Below are 27,684 nucleotides of genomic sequence, written 5' to 3' on the forward strand. Positions count from 1 at the left end.
GACGATGTCTTGGTTCATCTTGATTCCCCTCATTCACCAAGTTCTGGACCAGAAGTTTCGTTTTTGTTACCCACACCTCACCCAGCACCTGCTAGGACTGGGCCATGCTAGTCTGGGGCACAGAGACATAAACCTAGAAAGTCCTCCTGCCTCGCTGCTCCAGCCTGGCCACAAACCACCCACAAGTCACTTCTGACTCAGCCGGCTCCGGCATGACTCATCATGAGCAGAAACTATGTTGGGGAAGGACAGAGAAAGGGACCCTGACTCGACAGAGGGACCACAGGCTGCTCTTCATGCCCTGTGTAATGTCACGAGCCAAAGATGGCTTCGTGGCCTCCCTGGGGAGGGCGCCAACCCAGGCCAATGCTGGCGCCCTGGAAAAGAAAGCATGGGTTCCCTGAGGATTTGATCGAGATGGCCCCCAACATCCCTCTCAACTTTCATTTTCTGTGATTTCAAAATGGCTTGTGGTTTGCCACATGTATTTCCAGGCGATGGTGGGACACGCAGATAGAAACCTACTGTGACCAACAGTAGACATTGGACCATTCATCCATTTGAGGCATGTCTGTGGGACGGACCCGCTCGGGAGGGAGATCTAGGGGTGTCACAGCTGAGGTTCCAGGAGTCCTCCAAATAGACATAAACAGAGGATGAACAGAGGCTCCAGGCCTTAATACCAGGTAGAGGCTACAGTCAAGTTGGAGGGAGGGCAGAGCGCATCAAGATGGGGTGTGTTTAGAGGAGCAGAAAGGGGACACTGGGATATTGTGGGTGTGAAGGAGGAGACAGGTGCCAATCCACGAGGTCAAAGTTGTCACCTGCAAAGAAGCCACGGACAAAGCGATTTGGCTAGGGGTGGTGATGACAGACCTCAGAGAGAGCACTGTCTGTAAGCTGTGCAGAATGACATGGCAATGAGGCCCAAGAGGCTGGAGAGGGGCTGAAGGGACGGGTTAAGGAGCCCATGCCCCAAGGTAGGCCAGGCCTGCTGGTTCTAAGCTGTCTTCTGAGACTCCATAGACACCTCTGTTGAAGAAAAGGTTGCTTGGGTCTCAAAGAGAGGAAATATTACCAGTGTGGCTTAATGTTTGTGGAGGTTTCAACTGGATCCACACAACTATAGTGAATTTCACGTTGAGGTGATTGATGCTTTTGGTCTGTTCCCAATACTGCTAAATAGGCACAGCCTTGATCCTTCTGACCAAGTAACGTAGCATTTACAAAACAATCAGAGTCAATGCGGAATCACAGAAGGCACAGGACTACAGGCAACCAAAGTGCACATGAGCCCCGCTTGTCTATTCGCCAGTTATAGGACCATCCTCTGAACCTGTTTCCTCATCCATAAAATGGGTGTCCATTCTGCCCGCTTCTTGGGTTTTTAAGAGGACAGATGAACAAATGGTTTGTCCTGTCTATTTTGTTTGCTGCTGGATCCCCAGAGCCTAGAGCGGGCCTAGCACTTGGTGAGTATTCCACATGCCCCCAGATGAGAGGGCTTCCATATTCCTCAGCAGCCGGAAGTCTGCCCAGTCTTTGGATTTGCCTGGGGAGCACTAGGCCAGACTGAGCGGAGCCTCTGGCTGTTCCTAGTGGCCCAGCCCATGGGATGAATGCACAAGGCGGCAGACCGGAGGGGGTGCCAAAGTGGATCAGGACCAGCCTGGGCAGCCATGGGTCTAGAAAGACTCCTGCTGCCCAGAAGTCCTGGGCTCTGAACCATTTCTTTAACAAACTATACTTCTTACAGAAGGCTCATTTGATTTTTCTCACTTTTATTCTGAACTGATCAGAGATGTGGAAGCCAATCGGAGCCCCTGATCAGCAAAAAGGAACCACGGTTACCACTTAGAAATGGCCCCCCCAAAAAGGCGCTTGACAGTTCAGGCCCGGCAAGCTCCAGCTTCCGCCAGGATGTGGAGGAAGCCTTTGGAGACCCCCGATAGGCACCTCCTGTGCCATCTGCAGACTTGCCGCCATCCCTCACCTTACGCCACCCGTGCTCAGCACGTTTCTCCCCCTGTTGAACTCAATTCGGTGTGACACACCCCAGGAGGAGGGGGTGGAATATGCTGATGCCACACCACGTGTCCGGGGCCTGACGCGTCAAGAGCGTGGAGATCGCCAGGGCGGGCTGCCGCGTGCTGAGCCTGTGCCTCGCGGGGCAAGGTGCTTTACGCTCGGTCCCGCATTCAGGCCTTGGGCACCCCTGAGTTGTGCTTAAGGAAACCGAGTCTCCGTAAGAATCTGGGTCAGAACTCGCACCCAGGCCCGAGCGACTCCATGACCTTTCCATCGGGCCCTGAAGCACAGCTTTGTGAAAAGCACATTCTTTTTTTTGGCCAGTATATCATTCTTCTGCGATGTAGTCACAAGTCACAGGGCAAAGAGGAAGGTGATACCTTCTGCTCCGGGCCTGACTGCGTTCACACGGCTAGTTAGGAGGGGATAACACACCGAGAAGGGTGAGCAGGTGTCTCGGGGCCATGTCCCTCAAGGAGACATAGCGAGTTCATTCTTGCATCTGTCGTGAGGCCTGTTCCATGCAATGTCTTTGCTGCTGGGTTGAGCAAAGGAATTTAAAATATGCTTATCAAATCTGCAAGTAGCACTGAATTAGGAAGCATCGCTAATACTCTAAAAGGGAAGAATCTGATCCATAGCGACTTGGAGCAGCTGGAAAACAGTAACAAATTTAGCAGGAACAGATATGGGCCCAGATTGGTTTTCTCATCCATCAAGGAAGGGGTCTAATTAGTCAACCCTTCCAGTGGGAGGTGGCAAGAGGCAGAACTTCTAGTTAGGTGGCCTTTGGGAGGGAGGAGGTGGGCTAGACTTTTTGCCCTGCTCTTTGCTCATGAGCAACTTCAAGCCATTTCATCTCTCTTCGTCTTGCTTTCTCACCTATGAAACGGGGATGATATCTATCCCACAGCAATGTCACAACAATTCAGTGAAGTAATTAATATAGGGAAGGTTGACACGTGATAGTCACTCAAGAATTACTAACTTCCTCTGCTCCCACAGCACTTCCTGACCAAAACTATTCACAAAAGTGCATCTCTCCCTCCTCCTCCATCCTCCCTCCTGCTCCCGAGCAAATCCCAGCCCACTGCCCAGCATATGTAGCTATCACTCACTGCTACAGACACACCCCAACATTTGGCTGCTACTGCTGCAGTGAGATACTCAGGAACACTGGGGCTCCCTGATCTTTCCAAAATCCAAAGCTGATTATGTCACTCTGCAGAGCTTAAGCCCTTGCTGAGGGGCTCCCAGGAGCCTGCGGGATCAAGCCGAGCTCCTTAGACCGCGTAAAGGAAGGCCCCCGGACCCAGCCGGTGGCCTTGGACTCCTCTCCTACTGCTTTCCTCTTACCTGTGCGCAAACAGTCCGCGCCACGTACAAAATCGGGCTGCTTTCCTCCCCGGCACCTTGGCATAGGCTCTTCCTTTTGTCCCGACCACCTTCCCCTCAGGTTCAGCAAACTCTTCCTTTTCCACTCTCATTTCCTGGATTTCCTTCCCTTAGACCCCCTCCTCCCATTCTCCTCCTAGACTGAGTTCATAGATCTTTTCCCTCTAGCACCCACTACCCAGCACTGCAACTGCTGGCCATTGTCCTGGCCAGGCCACCAGCCCCTTGCGGGAAGGGACTGTTTCTTATTCACTTTAGCATTCTCGGAGCCTAGAGTGGTGCACCTGGCACAGGGTAGGCACTCGGAAATACTTGATGAGTGACTGCCACATAGTAGGCACTCAATAAATGAGTCCATACACACAGAGAGGCGCACCTTTAAACCCACAAACCCACACGAATACGACCATGCATGAGGCTCCAGTGCCACTCTGATTATCATAACTCCAAATCAGGAAACAGGAGGACCAAAATGTACTTTCTAGGCTTAAACATAATCATGTCACTTTACATTTATGTAACTCTTTACAGCCTCCAAAGCACCTTCACATTTGGTGGCCTCTTAGATTAGGTAGCTACCATCAGCCTCTCTCAACTTCTGGGGCTATGATTTGACCTACATTTTAACACAGCTCACTGGATGGATTATTTTAAGCCACATACAACTCCTCATTCTGATGAGCTGGGCCATGACGATAATAATCTCTCACATTTGCACAGCACATGGTAATTAACAAAGCATTTTCATATACGTTATTTCATTTTTATTCTTACACTTTACAGAAAGCAGAGCCAGTATTATTTTTTTCCATTACACTGGCGGGAAATTTGAAGCTCAGAGAGGTTATCTAACCTGCAAAGATCAAAGAGCCAGGAAAGGAGGCCTTTAGAACCAAAATTCAAATCTTTTGATTCCAAGCCCATGGGTCTTTCCACTGCAACATGACACTATACCCTGCAATGCCGTGTGCTACTGACTTGTGTGCGTGAGCGTGCGCGCACACACAGTGAAACCATGAGTGAGCAGGCAACTCAAGGTTAAGGTGCACATGGCATTCACACGCACACATCCACACACGGCTGTCCTGGGACCTCATGCCTCGGCATCATAGTAACCCTCTCCCGAAAAGTGATGCATCCAACGAGGCCCTCCCCCAGAGACGGTCTTGTCCCTTCAGAACATGCGCCGGATACTACTGACCAGCATCCATTGAGCAGATGTCTCAAGTTGGTGTTTGAGTTGAGGGGATGAAGTTGCCGATCTAGCCAGCCACTTGCCAGGGCCCCCTGGGACGAGAAGCACGTACGGCCTTTGCCAGCTGGCTGGCTGGCCTCCCAGGGCCTGTCTGTGGTCGTGGAACTCAGTGAAACGAACTGGCTTCCCCGGCAGACAGAGCCCCGCTCTGGGCTGCCTGAGTACCAGGTCTGCACAGCTATAGCCACAGGACCCCGCGCAGCGCCCTGCTCCTCGACACACACTCATTCACATGTGCTCAGCCTGTTCAGGTCGGGCCTGCAGACAAGTGAGCAGCTGGGTGTGATGCTGGAGGATGGGCAGAGGCTGAGGGTGCGAACGGCCATTGTTACACATGGTGGCACTCACACTTCCGCATAGCCCTCCAAAGCCCCCCTTTTTCTGATCTCAGTCACCTCGAAAACTCATCAGCCCTTTATTTCGATTATTCAACAACAGTCTACAAATATTCGTTGACTGCCTGCCTAGTAGTTTTCCTATTATAATTATTGATGAGAGCCTCCCACCCCTCCCAAAAGGCCATGTCCTGTCGGGTCCTCCCAGTTGCCCACAGCTCTCAGGTTCCTGCACACAGCAGTTGCTCCGTAAATGCTAAATGGATAAAAATGCGCGTGCCTGTGGATTTTTCCAGGCCCTCCTCCACACCCCGTGTGTCATGCTGGGGCCTCACCGCTTTCCAGAATGAGACTCCACTAAGCACACGGCCAGCGCACTGAGCCCTGCCGTGCTCACTTCTGTGGTCTCAGGGCCACCCAGGCCTGGGCCCCTGGCTGTGCTCAAAAATATTTATTGAGCACTGACTGTGTACTGGATAGGAAGGTAAGCAAATAGGGAACTCAGTTTAGAGGGAAAGACAATAGGTGAACAAAGAAGTACCCAACACTGTGCTCAGGGTCAGGGTGGAATGTGCCCGCTCTCTGCCAGCAGCCACCTCCTCAGACACCCGGCCCACTCACATTCACTCTTTCAGCAGCCCACCCAGGCTCTGCACGGCCTGCCGCCTCCTCCCCACCCCACAAGACACCCTTGCTTAATGGAGGGAAAGAATCCAGATAAAACTACTTCTCGGCCATGTGACCTCTGCCAAGTTTCTTGACTTCTCTAAGCCTTAATTCCTCATCTGTAAAATGGGATAATGACAGTCAGAGCCTCCAGAGTTATTGTGAGGATTAAGTGAGTTAATTGCTAGGCAAAGGAAACTCCTTTCTAGGCCTTGCACACTGCGTAAATGTTAAGCGGGATGAATATAAGCAACATCCCTAATTGCCCCGTGGCTCTCTGCAGAGGCAGCTGCAGGGCATGACCAGGCCCTGTGCCCAGCCCAGGTGCCAGAAAGGAAGGGCATCCCCCCCATTTCCCAATCATCCCGGGACACCGGCTGCAGCTCAGTTCCCTGCCTGCCCTCTTCCCCTCTGCAGAGCTGAGCTCAGCCTTCCCCGCCTCTGCCCCATGGGACCCGCTTCTTGGCAAGGATGGGCTCCATCCCCAGCCGGGTCACTTAGGGCATGAGGAACCCGAGGGAGCTTGGGCCCCACCATGGCCCCTCACCCGGGCCTCTGAAGGTAGCCACAGGCCTGGCCATTAGGAGTTAGGTCTCCCTGCCTCAGTTTTGCTTCTGTTCAATGGGCGAAGGGAGGAAGGACTTCAGACCTGACTGTGCCCACAGACCCAAAGAGAAATCCCCTTCCTTCCACATGCCACGTTCTCGGGGACTTTAAACCCACTCCATTCATGCTCCCATCTGCATTTTCGGCACTCTTCTCCCACGCCCTGGCAATCCTTAGGCTGCAGTGGCTCTACATCACAAATGGACAGGCGGGCAGGCAGGCAGGCAGACACACAGACAGGCAGACACGGACAACTAGTTCGCTACCCAAAATAAATTATAAGACTACCTTAATACACGCCAGGCCCTATGTTAAGCACTCACACACACAATTTTATATAAACCTCTCGTTTCTCTGCTCAGAGGTCACAGAGCTGAGTCACGCCGCAGAGACCAGGTTCGAACAAGGCCTGTCTCCAGAGTCCAGCTGACCCCCATTCAAGACTGTATCGACTGCAAGGTTATCTAAACTTCACATGTAATAATAGCTAACTTAGAGAGCTTTAGAGAACCCGAAGCCTAAAATGTAGGTCCTGGTTAGCTCAGGGGTGGGCGCTGTTGACATCACGTGTCTGCTCTAAATGCCCAAGCATCTAATTGACTCCCCTGAGCTAAAATGGATGTGCCATTATTATTAGCTGTGTTCCTGAAGAGGTATGGGCAAAGCTGCCTTCTCTGTAACTGTTTAAATGTACTAAGAGGGATGTTATTTAAACGACCCCTATAGTGACTATTATAAGGCAAAGAGCCTGCCCAAAGTAACGATGTGTGGGCATTGGAATGCTGGAAAGGCAGAGCATGCCTGGGGCGGGCAACAGAACTGTGGGCCAGCAAGAACCACTGAGAGAGGAGCTAGGGGTGACCTTACCCAAGGATGCCCTTGAGCTTGAGTACCAGAGCACAGGAAGTGACCAGTGCCCAGAGGAAAATTAGAACTCGCCAGGTCTCTGGGATGGTCTCGGGTGAGAAGGGAGGAGCCCTGGCCACAGCGCTAGCCCTACATGTGCAAACACACGTGCACAAGCACACACGCACACAGGCACACTTGCTATGCTCCCTGCCTGCAGTTGCCACCACCAGCAGGCAAGCTATCCCGGAAGGGCCTCCCTCAGAGCAGGCTCGGCTTACCCACGGTTATAGCTTCCTTTCCCCTTCCCCTTACTAGGTCCTCCAGCAATGTTAATTCAGTTCATCCAACAGAGCTCTACTATGTGCTAGGTACCTGGAAAGGTAGCAAAGTCTGAAGAAAGAAAGAGAGGGAGGGAGGAAGGAAGAGAAGGAAAGAGAAGCAATGTGTGCAGAGAGGCAACGTGTGCAGGGAGAGAGAGGGAGGGAGAGAGGGAGTGAGGGAGGGACAGGAAGAAGCCGTGTGTCCACAGCAGGGTCGTCATTGAAGAGTATGGATCTGGTGTGAGCATGCGCGTGCATGTGAGCCCACAATCATGCATGCTAGCCTGCGTGTGTGAGCTCCTGCTGGAGATGGCATGCCCCCAACATCCATCCCAGGGCAAGAGCACTGTTACACAGAGAAAAGCATCCTCTGACCATCCCAACTTTCAGTCTAAACAAACGTACTTGAATCTGCAGCAGAAGAAATGTGGGTGGGACTATGGAGCATCGCAGCTGGGAGGCACCATTCACTCTATCCCCCTTCACATCAGAAGCAGCCTGAAGAGCACAGAAGCCAACAGCACAGGCTGCCGGGGTTCCAATCCCGGCACCGCCACTTCCTAGCTGTGTGACCTTGGGCGTGTGATCTAACCTCTCTGAGCATCGGTTTAGTCTTTAATAAGATTAAGTGATGAAAGTAATAGAGCCTACTTTATGGAACAATTGTAAGAATGAAATGAGAGAATGCTAGTACGGAGCTTAGAAGTGCACCTGGCATATAGTCAACACTCGATGCAGCTTGGCTGTTGTGTTTCTGAGGCCAGAAGAAATTGGGGAGCAGTAAGATCAGGGGCCCAGTCAGCGGCTTAGACTCCTGACCAGTCATTGATTCATATTTGAGGATCTGAGGAAGTCCTTCTAGCCTCAAGGCTTAGAATGCTCTCGGTCCCCTTTCCTGCTCCCTTCTGCCTCCACACAGGGCCTGGCACCCTACCTCCATGATCCCCACGAGTCCAGGACCGAAGCTCTTGGCTCTGTTGCTGCTAACCTCCCACTCATCTCTCTCCCCCTCTCCTGTGGCCATATTTACCAAGTTGATCCACTCTGTCCAGAGCACCCGAGGTCAGACCCCCAAAGCTTCTCCAAGAAGACCCTTCTTGCCCAACACATGAATGGGGGGAGGTTGAGGGAGAGGGAAACTGGGCAGGCGCAGAGGGGAAACCACGTGCGCAGACCTCCCTGTGCACACCCAGCCACAGTGCGGCCACCTCGCCCGTCACCCACAGCTCTGCGCCCCACCTGCCTGATCCTGGGCTCTGGGACTGCTCTTCCATGGAGGGGGTCTTACCCACTCTCCTTTTCCTTTCTATCCTATCTGCAAAATATTCTCTGAGCACCTACTCTGTGCTAGTCAAACCCTGGGGCCCTGCTCTCCAGGGGCAGTGGTGGGGCTGGGCGTTATCCACACCAGAACTTCCAAAATCCTCTAGAGGGCTGGTTACAGCCAGGACTGCTGGGCCCCAGACCCAGAGTTTCTGATTCAGCAGGTCTGGGGTGGGGCCCCAGCTTTTGAATTTCTAACTTTTCCAGGCGCTGCTGGTTTAGGAATCACATTTTTTTATTATTACATAAGTTTCAAGTGTACAGCAGCATAATTCAACATCTAAATACACTACAAAGTGATCGCTCCCCAAAGTCTGGATACTGTGCACCACCACGCAGCGGCTCCCTTTCCTCCTTTCACTCGCCTCCCAACACATTTACCCTCTGATAACCACCAACCTGTTCTGAGTTTGTTTTTGTTTTGTTTGTTCAGTTTTTTCTTTTTTTTTAAGATTTCATATATGAGTGAAATCATATGGCAGTTGTCTTTCTTTTCCTGACTTATTTCACGTAGCACTATACTCGCATGCACCCCTATATTCATTGCAGCATTATGTACGATAGCCAAGATACAGAAACAACCTAAGTGTCCATCAGTGGATGAACGGAGAGGGATCACATTCTGAGAGCCACTGGTCCACTACAAACTGTAACTCAAGGCGGACTGAAGCAAGGGCTTCGATCAGAGAGGAGAGAACATTAGGGAAAGGGCACAGCAGGCAGAGGAAACAGCATAAACAAAGGCCTGGCAGCTCCAGGAAGTACCAGAGTGAAAGGTGCACGGGGGCGTGGCCAGGAGGGTGGCTGGAAGGGCACGTGGGGCCAGGTGGTAAAGGGGCCAGTGGGTGGCCACACCCCTTCCCTCTGGCTCCCGAAGCAGTTCCTTTGTGCCAGGTGCCCCTGGCAACTATGCCAGGCTCCCTGGGCTCCAGTCCAAGCTCATCTTCCCCCTCTACAGCGACACAGCACCCCTGCCCCAGGCCTGGCTTTCACAGGCTGCCGTGGGCGTCTGTCAGAGGCTCTGCCCGCCCTCCCTGGACGACTCCCAGGAACTTCAGGAGCCAGCCCAGAGGTGCCAGGAAGGTGGGCCAGGTAAGCTGGCATGTGCGCTGTGGGCGTGGACAGACTGGGAGGGGTACTTGTGCGCTTCGGCCCTCCACCGTCTACCTGCTCTCTCTAACTGTGCTAGGATCTGGGTCCGCAGTGTTTGTTGCTGCTTGAGCCAGAGCAGTTACTATGGGTAGATAATAATAGCAATTGTAATCCCTCATAATTGGACCAGACTTTGCTGTCTGCAGGGCACTTCCATGCCCATGACCTCATCTGACTTCCACAACCACCCTGTAGAACAGGCACAGCTAGAGTTACTATCCCCACTTCACAGCTGAACAAACGCAAGCCCAGATTGCCTGAAGTCACATCTCCAGTAAGTGGCATACTCCGGCCTGGGACCCGGGACTTCTGACTCTTTGTCCAGTGCTCTTTCTCTGTTCTGAACTGCCATAATAGAGCACAGGATCTGCTGCTCTCTAGGGAGGGGCCAGAGGCTCTGTTCCCTAGGGCACCATAGTCCAGTAACAGGAGGCGTTTGGCCCGGCTGTCCCCACCTTCCCCACCTGTGGAGGGCAGCTGACTACCAACAGCAAGTACATGGACACGAAGCCGTGTCAGCACCAGAAAGGACATTGGACCGGGGGAGGAAGGTCAGAGTCACCTAATCCAACAGAGGAGCAAAGCCAGGCTCAAGGAGGAGAGGGAATTATCCACGGCCACAGCTGTCACTCGAGAGCACGGGTGGCCACGGATGGCCCTGACTCTATGGTGGCAGGGCCTGGATCTGTCGCTGCCTGAGTCCTGGGCAGGAGTAGCCCAGAAGGCCCAAGAGATACCCTGAATTGCCTGTTTTTTTTGTGGTGTCAGAAAGATAAAGATGACCTGTACCCCCTAGGAGCCAGGCCCAGTGGGCTTCAGGACATACCTTCTCCCTAGCTTGCTGGGTTTCCACCCCTCCGTGGCACTCAGCAGGCTTCCAGGCTGGGAAGGCAGGGGTCTGGACTTCATGTACGTGTGTGTGTGTGTGTGTGTGTGTGTGTGTGTGTGTGTGTGTGTGTGTCCATACCAGGACTCACACACGGAGGGCAGTGGGACAGGCTCTGATTCAGGAGGGGGTAAACCAGGCTCCCAGCTCGACTCAAGACTAACTTGGCTCAGCTTCCTCATCTATAAATTGCCCCACTTATTTCAAGGGCTGTCCCCAAAAATGAAATGCATAGAAACTACCAGAAAACAAACACACTCTGATAATGAGCAGAGCACTGTGGTAGCGGATGACCAGGGAGCAAGTCTCAGAGTCGACCCTGACAGCAGGCCAGCAGAGCTGACACTCCTTAGGGTGCTCGGGGCCCCGCACCTGATAGCAGGTGTCCACCTTGGTTCCAGAAAGACAAACTGCCCCATGAACACACCTGCTACTCCCTGATTTGACCAAGCATCACCACTCCTCACCCCTACTCAGGGAAAAGGGAGCAGGCAGAGGGAACTGTGGGGACCAGGGCATGACATACAGGATACCCCAGGAAGGCCCATGGCTGGTACATTTCTCCTGGGAAGAGTGAAGGGAGGGTTTCCTGTTCCACTGACAGGGGGAAACGAAGTCCAAGTGCTGGGGGTTCGAGGTGGCTTTGCACATGGGCGGACCCAGCTTGGTGAGGTCCCAGCAGGGACTGTCAAGACCCAGTAGGGACTCCTGCCAGTCTTCTGTAATCTCCTCTAACTGACCGAGGCCCATCCTGGAGTTCAGCAGAACAGTGAAGAGGTCACCCCTCATGGGGCTCTAAAAACAAGGAAGTCACTAGCTCCAAGGGAAGAAGTGACACTTACTCAGAACTCAGAGCGGGGGCGGGAGATGGGAAATCACCATTTCCACGATGACTGGTGTCACCCTGAGCGCAAAGCACTCCACCGCCTTGTGCCTGGCTGGCTGTGCAGGAGGGGGAGCCCTCACACGGCCTCATATCTACCAAGCCCTCCCTGAACTTGTCTTTGGCCTCCCAGAAGCTACTGAACATCCTGGAGAAACAGAAGCAGCCAAACAGGTAAAGCGACTCGCCTGAGCACATAGCTCACAAGAGGTCAGTCCCCAAAGGAATCTAGGTCTGGGGACTCTGCAAGGCCAAAGCAGCGACTACACAAACCTAAGGGTCTGAAGTGCTGCTCAGACACCATGAGGGGCTGGGCAGGGGGGTAGCTGGGGTCCTGGAGCCTAACTACCTGGCTCAAATTCCCATGAGGACCTGATCTCCCCGAGCCTGTTTCCTTGTCACCGAAAGAGGCTATCGGCCCTCCCTCTGCCCTGTGTGAGGACTGAGCAGCACAGTGCAGCGCTCAGCACATCTGAGCGGTCATGGCTTGGGATGCCCCCCCCCCCACTCCCTGGGCTCCCCAGAAGGTCCTCAGCTGAACCAGCTGCTCACCTTGCGGTCCTCCTCCCGCTCTGGAGCGGAGCTGCTGGTGTCCCCGGGGCCGCTGGAGGGCATTGCGGGCAGCTGGGCGGTGGGAGGCAGGCTGGGGCTGCACGGGGCTGGGGGGCTGCTTGGCTTCGGGGAAGGAATTATCGTGGTCTTTGTAAGCAAGAGTTAAAACTTAGACATAGATCCGGGTGCTGAGTGAAAGTCCGGCGAAACTCTGCCTCAGGCTGCCTGTGGGTTTGGGCTTCCGATGGCTCCACCTGTGGGGGAAGAGAAGAGGGATCAGCAGGGCAGGGCACCCCCAACCCAGGCCCCCCATAAACCCCACCTCCTCCCGAGGACTAGGCCCTCAGCCCCGGGGCCATGCAGGCCTATGAGGCCTGTTCCTCTGACCTCACTCCTCTTCCCAGGCTCACCAGCAGTTCAGGCCAGCCTAGCACTGCAGAAGGTAGGGGAAACCGAGGCAGACTCAGGTGGCACGGCGCTGCCTGGCTTCCCTCAGGGCCACCTCCTGCCTCTGAGGCGGCAACAGTCTCTCTGGGGCCTCCGTGCCGCTGTGACACAGTGAGTGCCACTTCTGGGACTTCTAGCTACCTCCCGCCTCCTCCCTCTCTTCATTCACGTCTGTTCTTTCCTTTGAAAGCTTCCCGCACCCTCCCTCCCACCCCAGCCACCCCCTGGGAAATCCCAGAGGTTCCAGCTCAGCTACATTTTCCTTCTAATCTGTCCTCCCCACAGGCCCCCACCCCCACTCCACGCCCACCCCATGTGGAGGAAGTGAGCAGCAGTCACAGGATGTAGTGAAATGAATGTCACCTCATTTTAGGACCAGCGCCTGGGCTCAGAGAAAGCTGAGGTTGAACTCGGCCTTCGACAGGCTGAAGGCCCGGGTTTGTAGTGCTGTCAGAGTGGGGAGGGGCCACAGCCATGGCCACACAGAGGGAGGATGTGAGGCCCCTCTCTCCCCCACCCCAAGTGAACCAGCCCCATTCGCCTTCAAAAATTGGTGGGCTTGAGGGGGCCCACCGAACCCACACAGCTGAATTTTAGGGGATTTTCATCCTCTCTGCCTCAGGTGTGGGCCTCAAGCCAGTGAAATAACAAAGCCCTTGCCGCAGGCCTCAGCCGGGGGTTGGGGTGCTTCAGCTTCAACTGCTTCAGCCCTCTTCACTTGGAGACAGTCCTCCTGCTCCCCACCCCCCAGAAGGAGCCCTGTTCCAAGCCCCTGCCTCCAGAGCGCCAGCCAGGACCAGGGGATTGGCAGGAGAAGGGAAGGGGGAGGCGGGCTGGATCTGGGCCCACCCACACCCTTCCCCTTCCAGTTCCTGGTTCTGCTTCCCTCTGCTGCCCCTCCCACCAGGGCTCCTTGTCTCAGCCCCCTCCAGCCAGGCTCCCTGGAAAACCAGGAAGTAGAGAAATCGCAGGCTTGGATCTCCCAGGGGCATGGCCCCTTCCCCAGGGATGGGCACCTGGCCGGCAGGTGGGTGCCCCAAGTCCTGGCTCTGCCCCAGGTGTGGAAGGGGAAGCCGGAGCTGGGAGGAGCCTCCTTAGAACTAGGACAGGAGGGGCCCAGACGGGCTGCTCTATACCCCACAAGTGAGCCCTAAGGACACCCCAGGTGTACTGCACACGTCTAAGCTCAGCACAGTGCTAGGCTCGATGACTGTCTGCTGACCAACACAAGAGGGAGTAGATGGAGACAGAGTAGCTCCAGGTGTCACTGCTAAGTACATGACAGACATTCTTCCTTTGGGCGGCGACTGGTGTTACCACTGTCCCTACTTCACGGCTGACAGTAAGGCTCAAAAAGTTAGGACTTGCCCAGTCTCGGAGCAGAGGCCTGAATCCAGATCTCTCTGACTCTAAAGCTCTGAGGGGGTCTCTTCGAAGCTCTGTCCCCCAACTTACAATACCCCACGGAAACAACTCTTGAGAGCCCACTGGAGAACCGGTCCAGCCCAGACCTCCTCTAGGCTCCATCCATCAGCAGCCAGCAATTCCCCCTCAAACACACTCCCCATTTTTAGCACAGACATCCCCAATCACCCGCACATCAACGCCTTCGAAAGGGTGCGGAAGCTATGAGAGGCAGAGTCTGGGTAGAAAGAACACGGAACCCAGAATCAGCAGATGTCGGTTCTAGTCCTGACTCGGGCTTCTCTAGCCCTCAGTTTCCTTATCGATTAAATGGGAGGGTTGGACTAGATGATCTACAGGACATCTTCTACCTCAGCCCTGCCAAGCTCTTAGAGGCTCCCAGAACAAACGAGGCTGGGCCATCTTTGGGAGCCCCAAGAGCCCCAGAATGAAATCTGTGGAGACCCAGGGACAAAGTAAGAGGCAAATGATGCTGCCCAGAAACGTCCAGCGAGCTTCCGTGCAAAAAAAACAAAACAAAACAAAAAAAAACCCCACTTTCAGAGAGCCTCCGGTTGCCAGTGGGACGAGGAAGGAAGCAGGATGGAAAAGCAGAACCTCACAAGGTGCTGACCCCGACGGCTTCCTTTTCTCAAGCAGCCCTGCCAAGGGGAGTGACCTGCTCCTGGGCTCACAGTCCCAACACCGCGGCGCATGTCCACCATGACAGTTCTTCGCCAAGCACCGAAGCCGCCTCCACACCCGCACCAAAGGCTGAACCACAGAATCCATCACCAAAGAAAAATCCTTGCCAAGACCCTATCACCATGACAGGCAGCTTTTATTTGCTCCCTTATACTTCTAATGCCCATAGTGACCATGAATAACATTTATAAGAACAACTTAAAAAAAAATTTTTAAAGGAATCTCATCATGGAAATGTCTTGGTATCACAACTGACATGGTCACCATCATCACTATTTCAATTACAAAACTGTTGTGGAAAAAGAATTGGGATTTTGAATATACACACCAAATTCCGCTACCTTCTAAATCCAACTTAGCAGAAAGATCAAAAAAAAAAACGACAGTCACAGATTGGGCTGAACAGAGAGGAGGCACTACCAACAAAATTTTGGAGTCTGGAAAGCAGACTCGTGACAGCCAAATTTCACACACCACATGAAAACTGATTTATAACTGAATCCTTAAAAGACACTTGATACGATACTTGATAGGACCAGGGCTGAAGAGGATGCGTGTGTGAAAATAAAGAGGACAGAATAAAAGAAGTAAAACCCCCCGAAGTCTGAAGGTTTATTCTCCAAAGAGCACAAAACAGAGGGCCTTTGCACAAAGAGTTGAGCAGTACAGTTGAGAGCAAAGGTAATATACCAAAATCAAGGAGATGAAGTTATTATAAATGTGATGTGGCATCCTGCCAGCCATCTCCCCAGCGGGCTCCTAGAAAACTGTCAGCCAGACCCTAATATTCTCCTCTGGAAAATCTAATCAGTCCAAGAGGAAAGGCCTAAGGATACAGATACTGACACCAGAACCCAAATGGCTTGTTTAGGTCACCAGTGGATAAGCGAGTCAACAAGCCCCATCATCATGTTCATATCTTCCAATCAACGTCTTAGTCCCCTGTTCTCAACCTTGAAAAAATAGCCAAGGACCACCGGACATCTTAGGGAATCCTCTAACTTGGAAGACGAAGACCAGAACAAATAAACCAAAACCGAAACCAAACAAAACATAAAGGAAACAGAGAAGATACTATATTCATGAAAAAAGAATGTGATACTATTAACAAAGAACATTCAGAGAACAAAAAGGAACTCCTAGCAATAAAATTATGCTAGTAGAAATGCAATACTCAGAAAAAGGGGTAGATCAAAAAGAAAAATAGAAAATGTAAGAGCAAGGAAAAGAGATTGAGAGAACTCGTGCTGAAGTTTCCACGTCTGAGAAATAAATGGGAGAGAGGGGAGAAAGTTACCACTGAACTCATTCAAGAGAACTTCCCAGAACTGAAAATCACGAGTTGCCTGATTGAAACGGCCACTGAACGTCCCGCCCGTGGATGAAAACAGACCCACACCAAGGCACATCGTTGTGAAATTTCAGAACACTGGGACAAAGAGAAGAGCCTACAGATTGCTAAAGAGGGAGAAAAAAGTGACATATAAAGCTTCAGGGGTCAGAATGTCTTCGGACTGCTCCACGTTGATGCGAGAAGCAAGAAGAGAAAGAAGCGACGCTTTTGAAATTTTCCAACTAGAATTCTTCACCCAGCCTAATTATCATTAAGCACGAGTAGAATAAAGACGTTTTCACACGCGCCTTTCTCAGGAAGCACGGGAAGATGGCCCCTAAGACACAGGAAAAAGGGGGAAGGGAATCTCCAGAATTGAGGTGAAAAGAGGCCCGATGAAACCATCGAGGGCCGCTAGGCAGTGTGACTCAAGACGCAGGCGTGCCGAGCGCTGTCATCACTATGCCCTTTACCACCGAACCGTCTTTTTAACCTGACAAAACCACAGGCGTCACCCCGTTTGCACTCGGCTCTCTGAACTCAGGAACTGAATGGATTTGGATACTGGCAGTTATCTATCTGTCCTGGATGACGTGTGCCCAATGGGGGAGGAAACCAAACAAGAGGAAGACATGAGATCCAGAAAATGGGAACGCCGACCAGAAGCAAGGCAGAGGGAATGCCGAGGATGACCACAAAAGGAAGTCACAGAGCGGCAGCTACAACGTGCCTCACGTGCGGAGGGCAAGACAATGAGCGGCTCAAAGAGGTGGAACTGAAACATTAAGACTTGACGTGACTGCCCTTGCGGGGAGCCGTACTGACAGCTATTAGACGGTGTAGCAGGAATTAGCAAAAGGTACAAAGAAAACCAGGCGGATGAGAACACAAGGTAATTATTAACTTCAGGGAAAACAAAAAGGAAGAAAACTATTGTGCACTATAAGGCTCAGCTGTGAGTAACAGGTGCATTCGTCGATTTAACAAATAGGCATATATACGCCTGTAGGTATGTATGCGGATGTACGGCCACGTGAATATGTGTGTCTACACATATATACTTCGTAGCATATTAATTTCCTATTTGCTGCTGTTTGTTACAAATTGCCACAAAATGAAGAGCGTAAAACAACACAAAATTTATCTTGTAGTCCTGGAAGTCAGAAGTCCAAGATGGGTGTTGGCAGGGCTGCATTCTTTGAATCCATCGTCTTGACTCTTTTGGCTCCTAGAGGCTGCTCGCGTTCCGTGGCTCATGGCCGCCTTCCATCCTCAAAGCCAGCAAATGGCCAGTAGTTCTACCGAGTTAATCTCACTCTGCGTCCGTCGCATCTCCTTTTCCAGCTCTCCTGCCCCTGTTTTTCACTTCTCAGGACCTCGTGATTCTATCGGGCCCGCCCAGATAATATGAATTCATCTCGCATCTCAAGATCCTTAATCACATCTGCCACATAAGGTAACATATCCACAAATTCAGAGGATTAGGATTTGGCTGTCTTTGGGGGACAGGGGGCTTTTATTGTGCCTACTACAAACACATATATATCAATATATGCATAAAACATTTTTGAAAGAATACTTATGGGGTACTGTTAATAGTATGCCTACAAGAACTATTAAAGAGAATGGCTGGAGAGCAGAAAGGTTGGCCATGTAAGAGAGCTAAATTCTTATTTACTAAATAGGAAATTGATGTAAAACATCTAAAATGGAAGAGTAAAAAATACGCACATTACTCAGAAATATGGGTCTAAAATGGCTAGAATAGCTAAAAATGGTTGCCTCTGAGGAGAGGAAGAGGGTGGGAGTAGGCAAGGAACAACCGCATTCGGCGAAGAGATGTGGGTACTATCTGACTTCTTAAATCATAGGCATGTACTACGGTGAGGAAATAAAAACCAATTTTTAAAAAGCAAGAATGGGGATGGAAATGAGGGCTGATACCCAAACGCAACCATTGGTTAGGCGTGGCCTCCACCCTCCTCTGTGAGTGCCGCCAAGGCCCTTCCATCTCTGTTGCTCTACGAAACCATCACATCCCACAGAACAACCATTATCAGCTCCTCACACCCACACAGAGTTCCGTCACCAGCTATAAAAGTGGTACCTCCCTCCCGGCGCCCCCACCACACCCCTCACAAAATGTTTAATTCTTGCAATACGTCATTTCCACCAAGTCCAGCCATGCACAGTGTGGTACACCTCCCTCACACTCCTCCCAAACTGCAGCTGTGCGTGCCATTGCTGCCTGTATCCCTGAGCACGACCCTGGCTCACTCACTAGTCCATCTCAGACCAAAGGCCCACATTCAAGCGTCTCCTGGAGCCTCCAGACCATCCCTGCCGTGTGGGCTCCCAACCTCGCCACCACCGTTCCCAGTACCATCCCCATCTTCCTCACCAACACCGATCCCCTCAGCGGCCCCCACGCTGATCACCCCAAGTTCCCCTCCGAGCTTGCTCCAACCAGCACCAACTTGATTGTCACCCCATAGTCTCCTTTCAACGAGGGCCTGCGGAAAACTATCTTCTTCCAGAAACAAAACCATCTTAGCCCACAAACCTGAATCCTTGCTCCGTAAAAAACAGCCTCGATGTTATCACCGTCAGGGCCCTTCCACTCCATCTCAAGTCCTCTTTCTGAATTGCTGAATAACAGTCCATCTTCCTCCATCTGGTCTACTCTTCTCATAGTGACTTTGCTTGGTTAAGTCTATGTAGTTGCCTCCCCTGCCTTCTCAAAGGGGTTTTGGTTGTTTGTGCTGACCCCACCCCTCACCTTAGTTATAGAGTGAGCACGTGACCAGGCAAGGCCAATCAGAGGCCTCCCAGGTATGTCTTGGTGCAATGGAAAGATGCTAATATGGTAAGATGTGAGTCAGGAGCTGCTGGAAAGAGCACACTTGAGAACAAAGGGATAAAAATAGAGGAATGGAACAGTCAAGTCATTGTCTGGGCCCCTGGATCTAGCCATACCTGGAGGCAGGGAATCTGTGAATCTCTGTAATGTGAGTGAGTCTCTGCCTGACTCATGTTAATCTCAACCTCCTGAAACCCTCCCCAGGGGGCTACCTTGGAGAAGTAATGAACTTCTCTATGCCTCAGTTTCCCCTTTTATAAAATGGGAATAACCATAGAACCAACTTCTAGGCTTCATAGGATTGCTACGAGGACGAAATGGGACAATGCATGTCCCTAGCGTTCAAATCCCAGCCTCATTACTTATTAGCTGCGCGACCTGCAGCAAAACTGTGAATCGCAGAAAATAGTCGCCATTTCATAGGGCTGGTGTGGGAATGGAGATGAAAGGCATTAAAAATGCTTACAAGAGGGCGGCACAAAGAACACACTCCATACGTTTTAACAATTACTAATTCCTGACTAATGCAGCCCACAGTTTTCTCGACTTTCTTGAAATCCCCAGAGTGCCCGTGAGTGCACATCGCTCAAACAGGAGCTCGTATTAAGCTCCTACGATGTGCCAGGCCCCGGGAATAGAGCTTTACAATTTCAACATCTCGTTCATCCCCACACCTCACTCCAACCCTTTGGAGTGGGTACTATTTTTATCCCCATTTTCCAGATGAGAAAAAAGGGACAGAGAGGTTAACACAGCCGCCCAAGTTTACTAGCTGTCCGGGTAGTAAGTGGTGGAGTCAGATACAAACCCGGGTCTGTCCCACTCAGAAGCCCACAGTCTTCCACTCCAGCACGATCTCTTAAAAATTAGCCTGTGACTGTTGCAGCCATATTAACTTTGGGAGCGTTTTGGTCAGAAAACAAAGTTTGCAGTTAGTCCCTCTTTTCTGGTTAGGCAGAGGCAAGGGCAGCCTTCTAATCAGTACCCTGTCCAATGCAGGAGTCACTCACTTGTTTACTCATTCAACCATTTACTGAGCACCTACTACATGCCATGCACTGTGCTAAGAAACCTGCATTGTCTCATTTCATCTTCATAACAATCCTATGAAGTCTATGAAGTCGGTTCTAATGTTCCCATCTCATAAAAGGAGAAACTGAGGCCTTGAGAGGTTGATTACCTCTCCAAGGTAGCCAGAGTAGAAAGTCTCAGGGCAGGATGACGAATCCAGGTCGGTCTATCTCTGGATTCCTTATGCACTTGGCAGCACTCGGTCCAGGACATTCAGACTACGCACAGAACCCAGATCAGCTCTGTGCCCCTGATGTGACAACAGCCCACAGAGAACAGCCTCTTGCCTGAATTTCCTTTCTGAGCTTGGGAGGACGTGCAGATGAGTCCTGTCGGTGACACAAGGCAGAAGAGCATCTGGTGCCCCATGTCACCGATCATCTGCCAGGGTGGTGATAAACTCCAGGCCTGGTAAGCTGGGAGCCAGCAGAAGGCTGAGGGGAGACATCAGGACCTCCTAGACAGAGAGGCCTATGTGCCACAGTCTCCCTCGGTCGCAAGCCTAGGAGTGGATAAGGGGAAGAGGTCCCACTGCCATTTCCACCTGCTCGTTCTCTCTCGACACGAGTGAGATGCACATCATCACACCACTACTCTGACTTTCACCCAAACCACCAGCTGCCCATAGAACACCCAAAGCCACCGGCGACAGGCCAACAACCCTGCCATTCTGTTCTCCACATGCCTGGCTCTGGAGCCACAGAAAGATGACTTGTGGCTCTTCCACCACCCATGAGGCCAGGGCACCTCCAGCATGAGCATTTACGACCACACCAAACCTGCTGCCATGGTGGTGGCCACCCTGGCAGAGATGGGTTGAATCAGACTCTTCTGCTCATTCTAATGGTTACCATGACACAGCCTCAAAAGCGAGGAGGGAGGAAAAAAGGTTTATACCCAAAATAGACGCTGGTAAGGAGCTGAAGTTGTAGTTGTGAGCTGAAATGAGCCAATCCAGACTTCCATAAGGGAGCAGGCACTTTTGAGGGTGGTGAGTCAAGAGAAGCCGTGTCATGTGTGCAATGGCAGTCAGATGCGCTTCCCATGTCCTGAGAGTCAGGGACACATGGTAGCCAGGCTGAACGTCCATGTGAGAATCAGCCATGTGGAGCCCAGTAGGGCCTGCTGTTTGGGGCAGCCATGAGCATGGGTCTGTCTGATTCTGTCCTCCTCCAGAGGTGGCCCATGGTCCACATCTGTGTGTTTCTCTGCTTTCCCAACATTCTCTAAAGAATGGTCTACACCCGCTAGCTCCAGAGCCTCTCCCCTTACTCTACCCTGATTCCTGCATCTGATCCCCACACCATCCCATATCTCTGAACTCTCCAGGGGCGCTGAATGTTGTGATCCCCAAAGGGGACACCACAGTGGTCCCACTGGAAGATCAGGCATCCATCTGGCTTTCTTGGACCCCTTATGCCACTGAACCGACAGACAAAAAAGGACTTACTCCACTGGCTGCAGTGATTGATCCTAGTTCCCAAAGAGAAACTGAGTTGCTGGTGCACACTGGAGGCAAGAAGACCGTCGAGAACCCAGGGGATTCCCTCGGAACTTAGAACTCCCATGCCCAACAGTAAGGGTTAATGGAAAAACTACAGCACCCTCACACACACCCCCCAAAAAAGGCAGGACAACCGAAGATTCAGGTCCTTCAAGAATTAAGGTTTGGGTCACTCCACCAGATAAAAGAAGCCTAGCCTGTCGAGATTACGGCTGAGCGCACAGCAAACATAGGATGGGTAATGGGAGAAGGAAGCCAGATACCAAATGTGGCCTTGTGAACAAAAATAGAAATGAGAACTGTAGCAGTTTTGCATATTTTCTATTTACTTGACATATGTGTGTGTTTATTTGTACATGATAACCATTATCTTTTTCCTCCTTCTTCCCATTATTTTACACACACGTTATTGGAAGTTAACTCTGTAATTGAGTCTTCGGGTAACAGAATATTTGTCGGGACCGCGATTGAATCTGAGAAGTTATTCGTGTAGACAGTGATCGATACAATGACCGTTGGTCCTCATTTAGGGGAAAGTTAAGCTAAAAAGTATACTTCGGAAGGATAGCTGTATCTTTGATAGGTAGTAACACAGCTATTGTGTTATTGGAAGGGAGCGCAAATGTTTGTGGAAGGGTGAAAACGGAAGCAGTGTAGGCAAAGCAGGAGAATGCGCCATTTGATTTATTCGCTCTTCATTGTCTGCCCTGGGAAAATGGAGCTAGGCCCTTTACATATTTCACCTTTGCCGGCTGACACATACGACTGTCAGTAGAGGGCACTGGAGAGACATCGAAGGAGGAGGTTTCTTTCCCAGACCCCCATGTGTTCCCTCGGAGGGGTCCCCTACTGATTACAACTTGTCCTGCAGCCAGATCCTGCAGCCCCTGTGGCTCCCCCAGTGCCCAGCCCTCTCCCGTCGCAGCTTCTCCAGCACCCGGCTCCCGCCGTGAGGGTGCTTCTCCAGGGCCAGGCTCCTGCCGAGCCGACAGCTTCTCCAGCACCTGGCCCTCGCAGCGTCTGCCAGTCAGCAAGAGCCAGCAGCTGCACCCAACACTCACTCCCTCGGGGTAGTTTAGCAGCAGTGTGCTTCCAGCAGAAACTTCTTCATAGACCAATTTTCCTTGGGACCCAAAAGGATGGATTTCTGGTGAGTTCCAGAGGGTAGGTTTCCAGTAAGTTCTGCCAATATGGCACCACAGTGACTTCTCTGCAATCCAGGGAGCCACGGCCACGCCCTGTCCATCAAGATCAGGATCTCAGCCCTGGGGGACCTCTTCTTCGGGCACTCCATGGCAACCCTAGGTCGTGGCTGTTCTCATATATACTGTTTCTATATTCCTTGCAGTACTTGTTATTGCTTACTAGGCAATCTCTCATTAAGCCAATCTCCTGTTATAGTTAATAAGTCTTTATATTCAATTTTTTCCTGTTCGAATCGCTACGTGGTTTCTGTCTCCTGAATGGACCCTGACTGATACAGTCACCCACAGCCTCAAGGAGCCTTTTACCGTCCTCAAGGTCCTTGAGCTCAATTCAGCATCCTTGCCAGCTAATCATTGCCTGCTTCAAACACTCACTCGGCAATCATTTATTGAGTGCCACTCCCAAGCCAGGCACTGGGGTGAACAAGAGACCCCCTGCTTTTGGAAGTTCACAAGCAAGTGGAGCCTCCGGCTCTTTCTCCCCTCTGTGACTCCGCTTGGCTCCCTGCTTCTGGTTCTCTCCCACCCCTTCGGCTCCTCTACTCTGCCTCCCGGTCTCGCTCCCACTACTGCACACTGGGGACCTGTCACGGGCCACACTTTGCCTTCAGCTGTACTCTCTACTCTCCTCCACTGAGATACCTGGGCTTAAATTAAGACCTCCTATTGCAAGGCCTCCATCTTTATTTTCTGGCTATCCCCACCTGGATGGCTTGAAGTCACGTGAAATCCCACTCTTCTCACAGATGCCTCATGTTTCCTCTGGCTTCTCTATGTGGAATTGGCACCACCCTCCCCTCAACTGCCAAAGCCCCAAACCTGGGAGGGAACTGAGGTCCCACCTTCCCCTCAGTCCCCACGCTCCATCGGACACCTGATCCTTGGGCACCTGATTCTCCGCCCTCCCTCCACCCCTCCCCCCCCCCCCCCCATGCACCACAGGCCTAGCTTGGTGGTTACTGTCATGGGTCTCCCTGCCTCTGGGGTCTCTACCTCCTACCCAAGCCGCTCAGCGAAGACTTTCCACACGCGGCATCCTCAGTCAAAACGTATGATCCCTGATGAAAATGTTCTAAGATTGTGGTGATGGTTACACAACTCTGTGAATGTGCTTAAAATCATTGAATTGTACTCTTCAAATGAGTGAATTGTATGGTACATAAATTATATTTCAATACAGCTGTTATTTTAAAATACCCACAATGCCAATGAGTTTTACACACAGTAAAATCTAAACTCTGGTCTGGTCCCGCACTGATGACTTGCTACATATGGCGTGAGCAAATTGCTCAGACCTTGCCCCCCCCCACCGCCTCTCCCAGCTGACCTCACCATCCCAGGACCAGTACGTCCCCCAGCTTACATCCCCCCTTTCTATACTCACGTCTACATTCATACTACTCTCTCCTCCAGAGGGCTCACACGCCCCTCCTCTCCCCCATCCCTTAGCAAACCCCCACCCCTTCCATCACTTCTCAACCGCCCACTCAGGGGTCTCTAATCAGCTTCCGTTGTGTGGGCATTTAGCTTTTCGCGCGTACATGGATGTGCTGTTTCCCCAAACAGATGAAGTCAGAGTCCATGTCTTGTACCATGCCGCCCTCCCAAAGCTCTGCGCCTCCCCTGCCCCCACCCCAGTTCCGGGTGACCCTCGAGGCAGAGAGGACTGTGTGAAATCACTCCCGGCAGCTGCAACATCCCCAGCACAGTGCTGCGGTGCCTAGAGTGACCGCCCACAACCCCCATTCTAGGGGTGCCTCGGCACAGCTCCCCAAGGCACTGAGCCAATGGAAGGGCCCTCTGTGGAGATCCTAGCCTCCTGCTCCACCATTCCCAGGCCAGAACAAATACCTGCCATGGGACGTGCAGGCCCCACCAGCCCCCAGATGCCCCAGGACCAAGGGGGTCATGAGGGTCCTAGGTCAGGGTGCCAGGGAACCGCAGGAAGCAAGGGGGCCTGGCCCCCCACTCCTCTAGGCCCCTGGAGGCTGAGTCCCTGGTTTGCCTGTGCCCACTCTCTCCCCACACCGTCCATGCACATGCTTCCCCGACCAGCACTTTTCCCCCCTCCTCCCAGGCCAGAACTAGAGGTCCAGCACCCAGCCGACCCCCTCCCAGGCCAGAACTAGAGGTCCCCAAAGGGTCTTCAGGGCCTGAGAGCTGCTGCTGGAGCACAGCCCCTCCCCACCCGTGAAAGCAGGATAGCGTCCGCTGCTATGAGAATTACCGACTGGTCCCTGGTTGGTTTTCTCCTCACCCTCTGCCCCGACCAAAACCAAACCATTCGTGGAGGGGCTCAGGGAAGGAAGAAGAGCCCCAGGGTGCAGGGCAGCATATCCTAGAATCACCAGCCCCCGGCCCAGCCACCCTAGTGCAGTTCATCTGCTCCTTTAGCCCCCAGGAGTCTCGGCTGGACCCCATCTCACACCCTGGCTCTGCCACTCAAGAGACCTGGGCCTCAATTTCCCATTGGACACTGGGGTGAATGAGACCCTACCTCAGAAGTCTATTTTAAGACATGAAAGAATCTGTGTTGAGCGTCTAACACATTGCCTGGCACATAGTAGGCACTCAATAATTCTCAGGTTTTTAAAAAGTATTGTGTGGTTAATCAGGGCAAAAGGCCAGTAAAGTGTCCTTAGGAAACCGAGCCTCTGGTTTAAGACCACACCCAGGAGTGGCTCTTGCTGGCTCCTGGGAACAGCTGCTGTGGCCTGACCCGGAGTCTTCCCACCCAGCTAGCTAATGCCCCAAGTCTGCCCCTCACCCCCCAACCCAAGGCCCCTGACCACCAGAACGGATAACCTCTACCAGAGCCCGCAACCTGCCCTCGTGGCTTAGGGGTCTCTCACGGCCACACGCACGGGCCCAGACACATACACAGAGAGAGGCAGACGTGCACGCAGCCACACACAGACACACACAGACAGATGTGTATGTACACTCGCACAGACTCACACAGACACAGACACACACAGACACACAGAGATAGATACGTGCGCGCACACACACACACACACACAGACACACACACACACACACTCACTCACACACTCACTCACACACTCTCCTCTCACGCTCCCGGCTCCCAGAACCTGGCGCAGGAGGATTCCGGGCAGGGCCTCCCCGACACATGCGCCGCACATTTCACCCACTGCATGGGCCAAAGAGGCATTTGGAAACCAGCTTGGGAACCTCATAACCATTCATAACATTGTTCCGAGAGAAAATACAAAACATTGTCCTGTAAACAAACATATGCAATAGAATTCCTCCAAGAGCTAGGAATTGCTTATGCTGGAAAACTAACAGAGCAAGAAGAGAAAAACCACATAAACTTAGTTTGCCTTTGCAAAATTAATACCAATTACAAAAACATTTATGTGAACTGCTTACCATTTACACCTAATTACCATGCAGCACAATTATGCATACCATTAAGGGTACGCCAGATTAATTATGCTGTATGTTTCCTTTGATTTCGCCACCACACCCTCAGTCCATATATGCCCAACTTCCAGAGGGCCGCCCCTGTGAGCGGTCTGTACAAACCAGAGAAGTGTTGGTTTCTACACTCAGACAGTGGTCCCCACCCCGCTCTATATCCAGAGACTGCCCGACTCAGGCCCGGGCCTTCTCGCCAACATTGCCACCACAAGAGTCCCTGCTGAGGAGCCATCTTCCCCCCAGAGCCTCCTCCGGAAGGCAGAGACACTTCAAAGGTGTCTCTGCAGGCGTGGCTGCATGTCACAGGGGACGTGATGCGTACAGCCCAGCCCGATGGCTGCCACGTGGACCTGCTCACAGAGGAAGCTGGCCTCAGTCTCCAGGCCAAGGTCACCCTGTGCTCATTTCTCAAACCCCACTAGGGCCCTGCATGGGCCCGGCGACTGGGCGCGGTCTCCGCCGTGGTCTGCCCAGGCCCCACGCAGTTCAGAGCCTCTCCCTCTGCTCTCCACACAGTCACGGGCGGCTCTGCACAGACCCTCCTCCCCTTTATTAAAAAAAAAAAAGGACGTGGTTCCATAGTGTAGGGGTTAGCACGTCTGCTTTACACGCAAAGGGTCCTGGGTTCGCATCCCAGTGGAGCCACGGTCCATGGTCTAATGACCATGCCACCCTGAACAAGCCCAATGTCTGATCTTGGATGCTAAGCAAGGTTGGGCCTGGTCAGTACCAGGTGCTATAGGCATAAATAACAACAAATAATAAAATTTAAAAAAAAAGAAAAGGAATTGACCCCCACCCCCAGTCGCTAATTCTTATTTAGCTCAGCAAATGCTCTTCAAATACACTGGGGGCACCTGGGTTTGGGAAATAAGAGAGTCAATGGAACATAATAAATGGAACTTCCCGGGAAGGGGGAATGCAAAACTGAGGGCGGGGGCGGGGGCGGGGGCGGGGGCGGGAGGGACGGCCTCCGGAGACGGAGACGGAGACCAAGAGCAAGAAGCAGCTGAGTGAGTGAGAGGGAGGGACAGAAAGGGCACGCTCGTGTGTACGTGCGTCCTCAGTGCCAGACAGGGAACACACGTGGCTGAATTGTAATTCTCAAACACTTGCGAGGCCAACTGTATAAGGATTCTTTTAAATGACGAACGATGTAAAACATCCAGGTTTAGTGCAAGCAGCACTTGTTGAAAACAAGCAAACAAACGAAAACACCAGCCTGTGAGTTTACCTCCACTTGGCACATGGCAAAACTGAGACTAAGAGAGGTTAAGTGATCTGCCCCAGGGCACGGTTAAGGGGTGGCAGGACTAAGGTGCTACACTACCTTCTGCCTCAGTGATGCTGACCTGATCCATGTCATTTTTCTAGAAATTCTCTAGAAACTGCCCTTCCTGTAACACTCAAAACACTCATTTCTATTTTAGAGGAATAGTTTTATTTGTTTCTCTTCCA

General features: G+C 52.1%; 1 protein-coding gene across 6 annotated transcripts in view; it reads right to left on the reverse strand.

Moving 5' to 3' along the window:
- The window catches only part of DNMT3A (DNA methyltransferase 3 alpha), a 112,117-nt gene that overhangs the window by 62,149 nt on the left and 22,284 nt on the right, over nucleotides 1-27,684 (reverse strand). For 5 of the 6 annotated variants that reach the window (XR_004952230.1, XM_036225214.1, XM_036225216.1 and 2 more), the window contains exon 2: nucleotides 12,251-12,504. Coding sequence is in view for 5 of the 6 variants with exons in the window: in XM_036225214.1 (XP_036081107.1) it covers nucleotides 12,251-12,313 (63 nt within the window). In the remaining variant the exon portion in view is untranslated. Of the gene's footprint in view, nucleotides 1-12,250; nucleotides 12,505-12,660; nucleotides 12,853-27,684 lie in introns of those variants that run through there. The other variant, XM_036225213.1, reaches the window with a different exon arrangement.

The sequence above is a fragment of the Rousettus aegyptiacus genome, unplaced genomic scaffold (genome assembly GCF_014176215.1).
Source record: "Rousettus aegyptiacus isolate mRouAeg1 unplaced genomic scaffold, mRouAeg1.p scaffold_m13_p_7, whole genome shotgun sequence".
Taxonomy (NCBI): domain Eukaryota; kingdom Metazoa; phylum Chordata; class Mammalia; order Chiroptera; family Pteropodidae; genus Rousettus; species Rousettus aegyptiacus.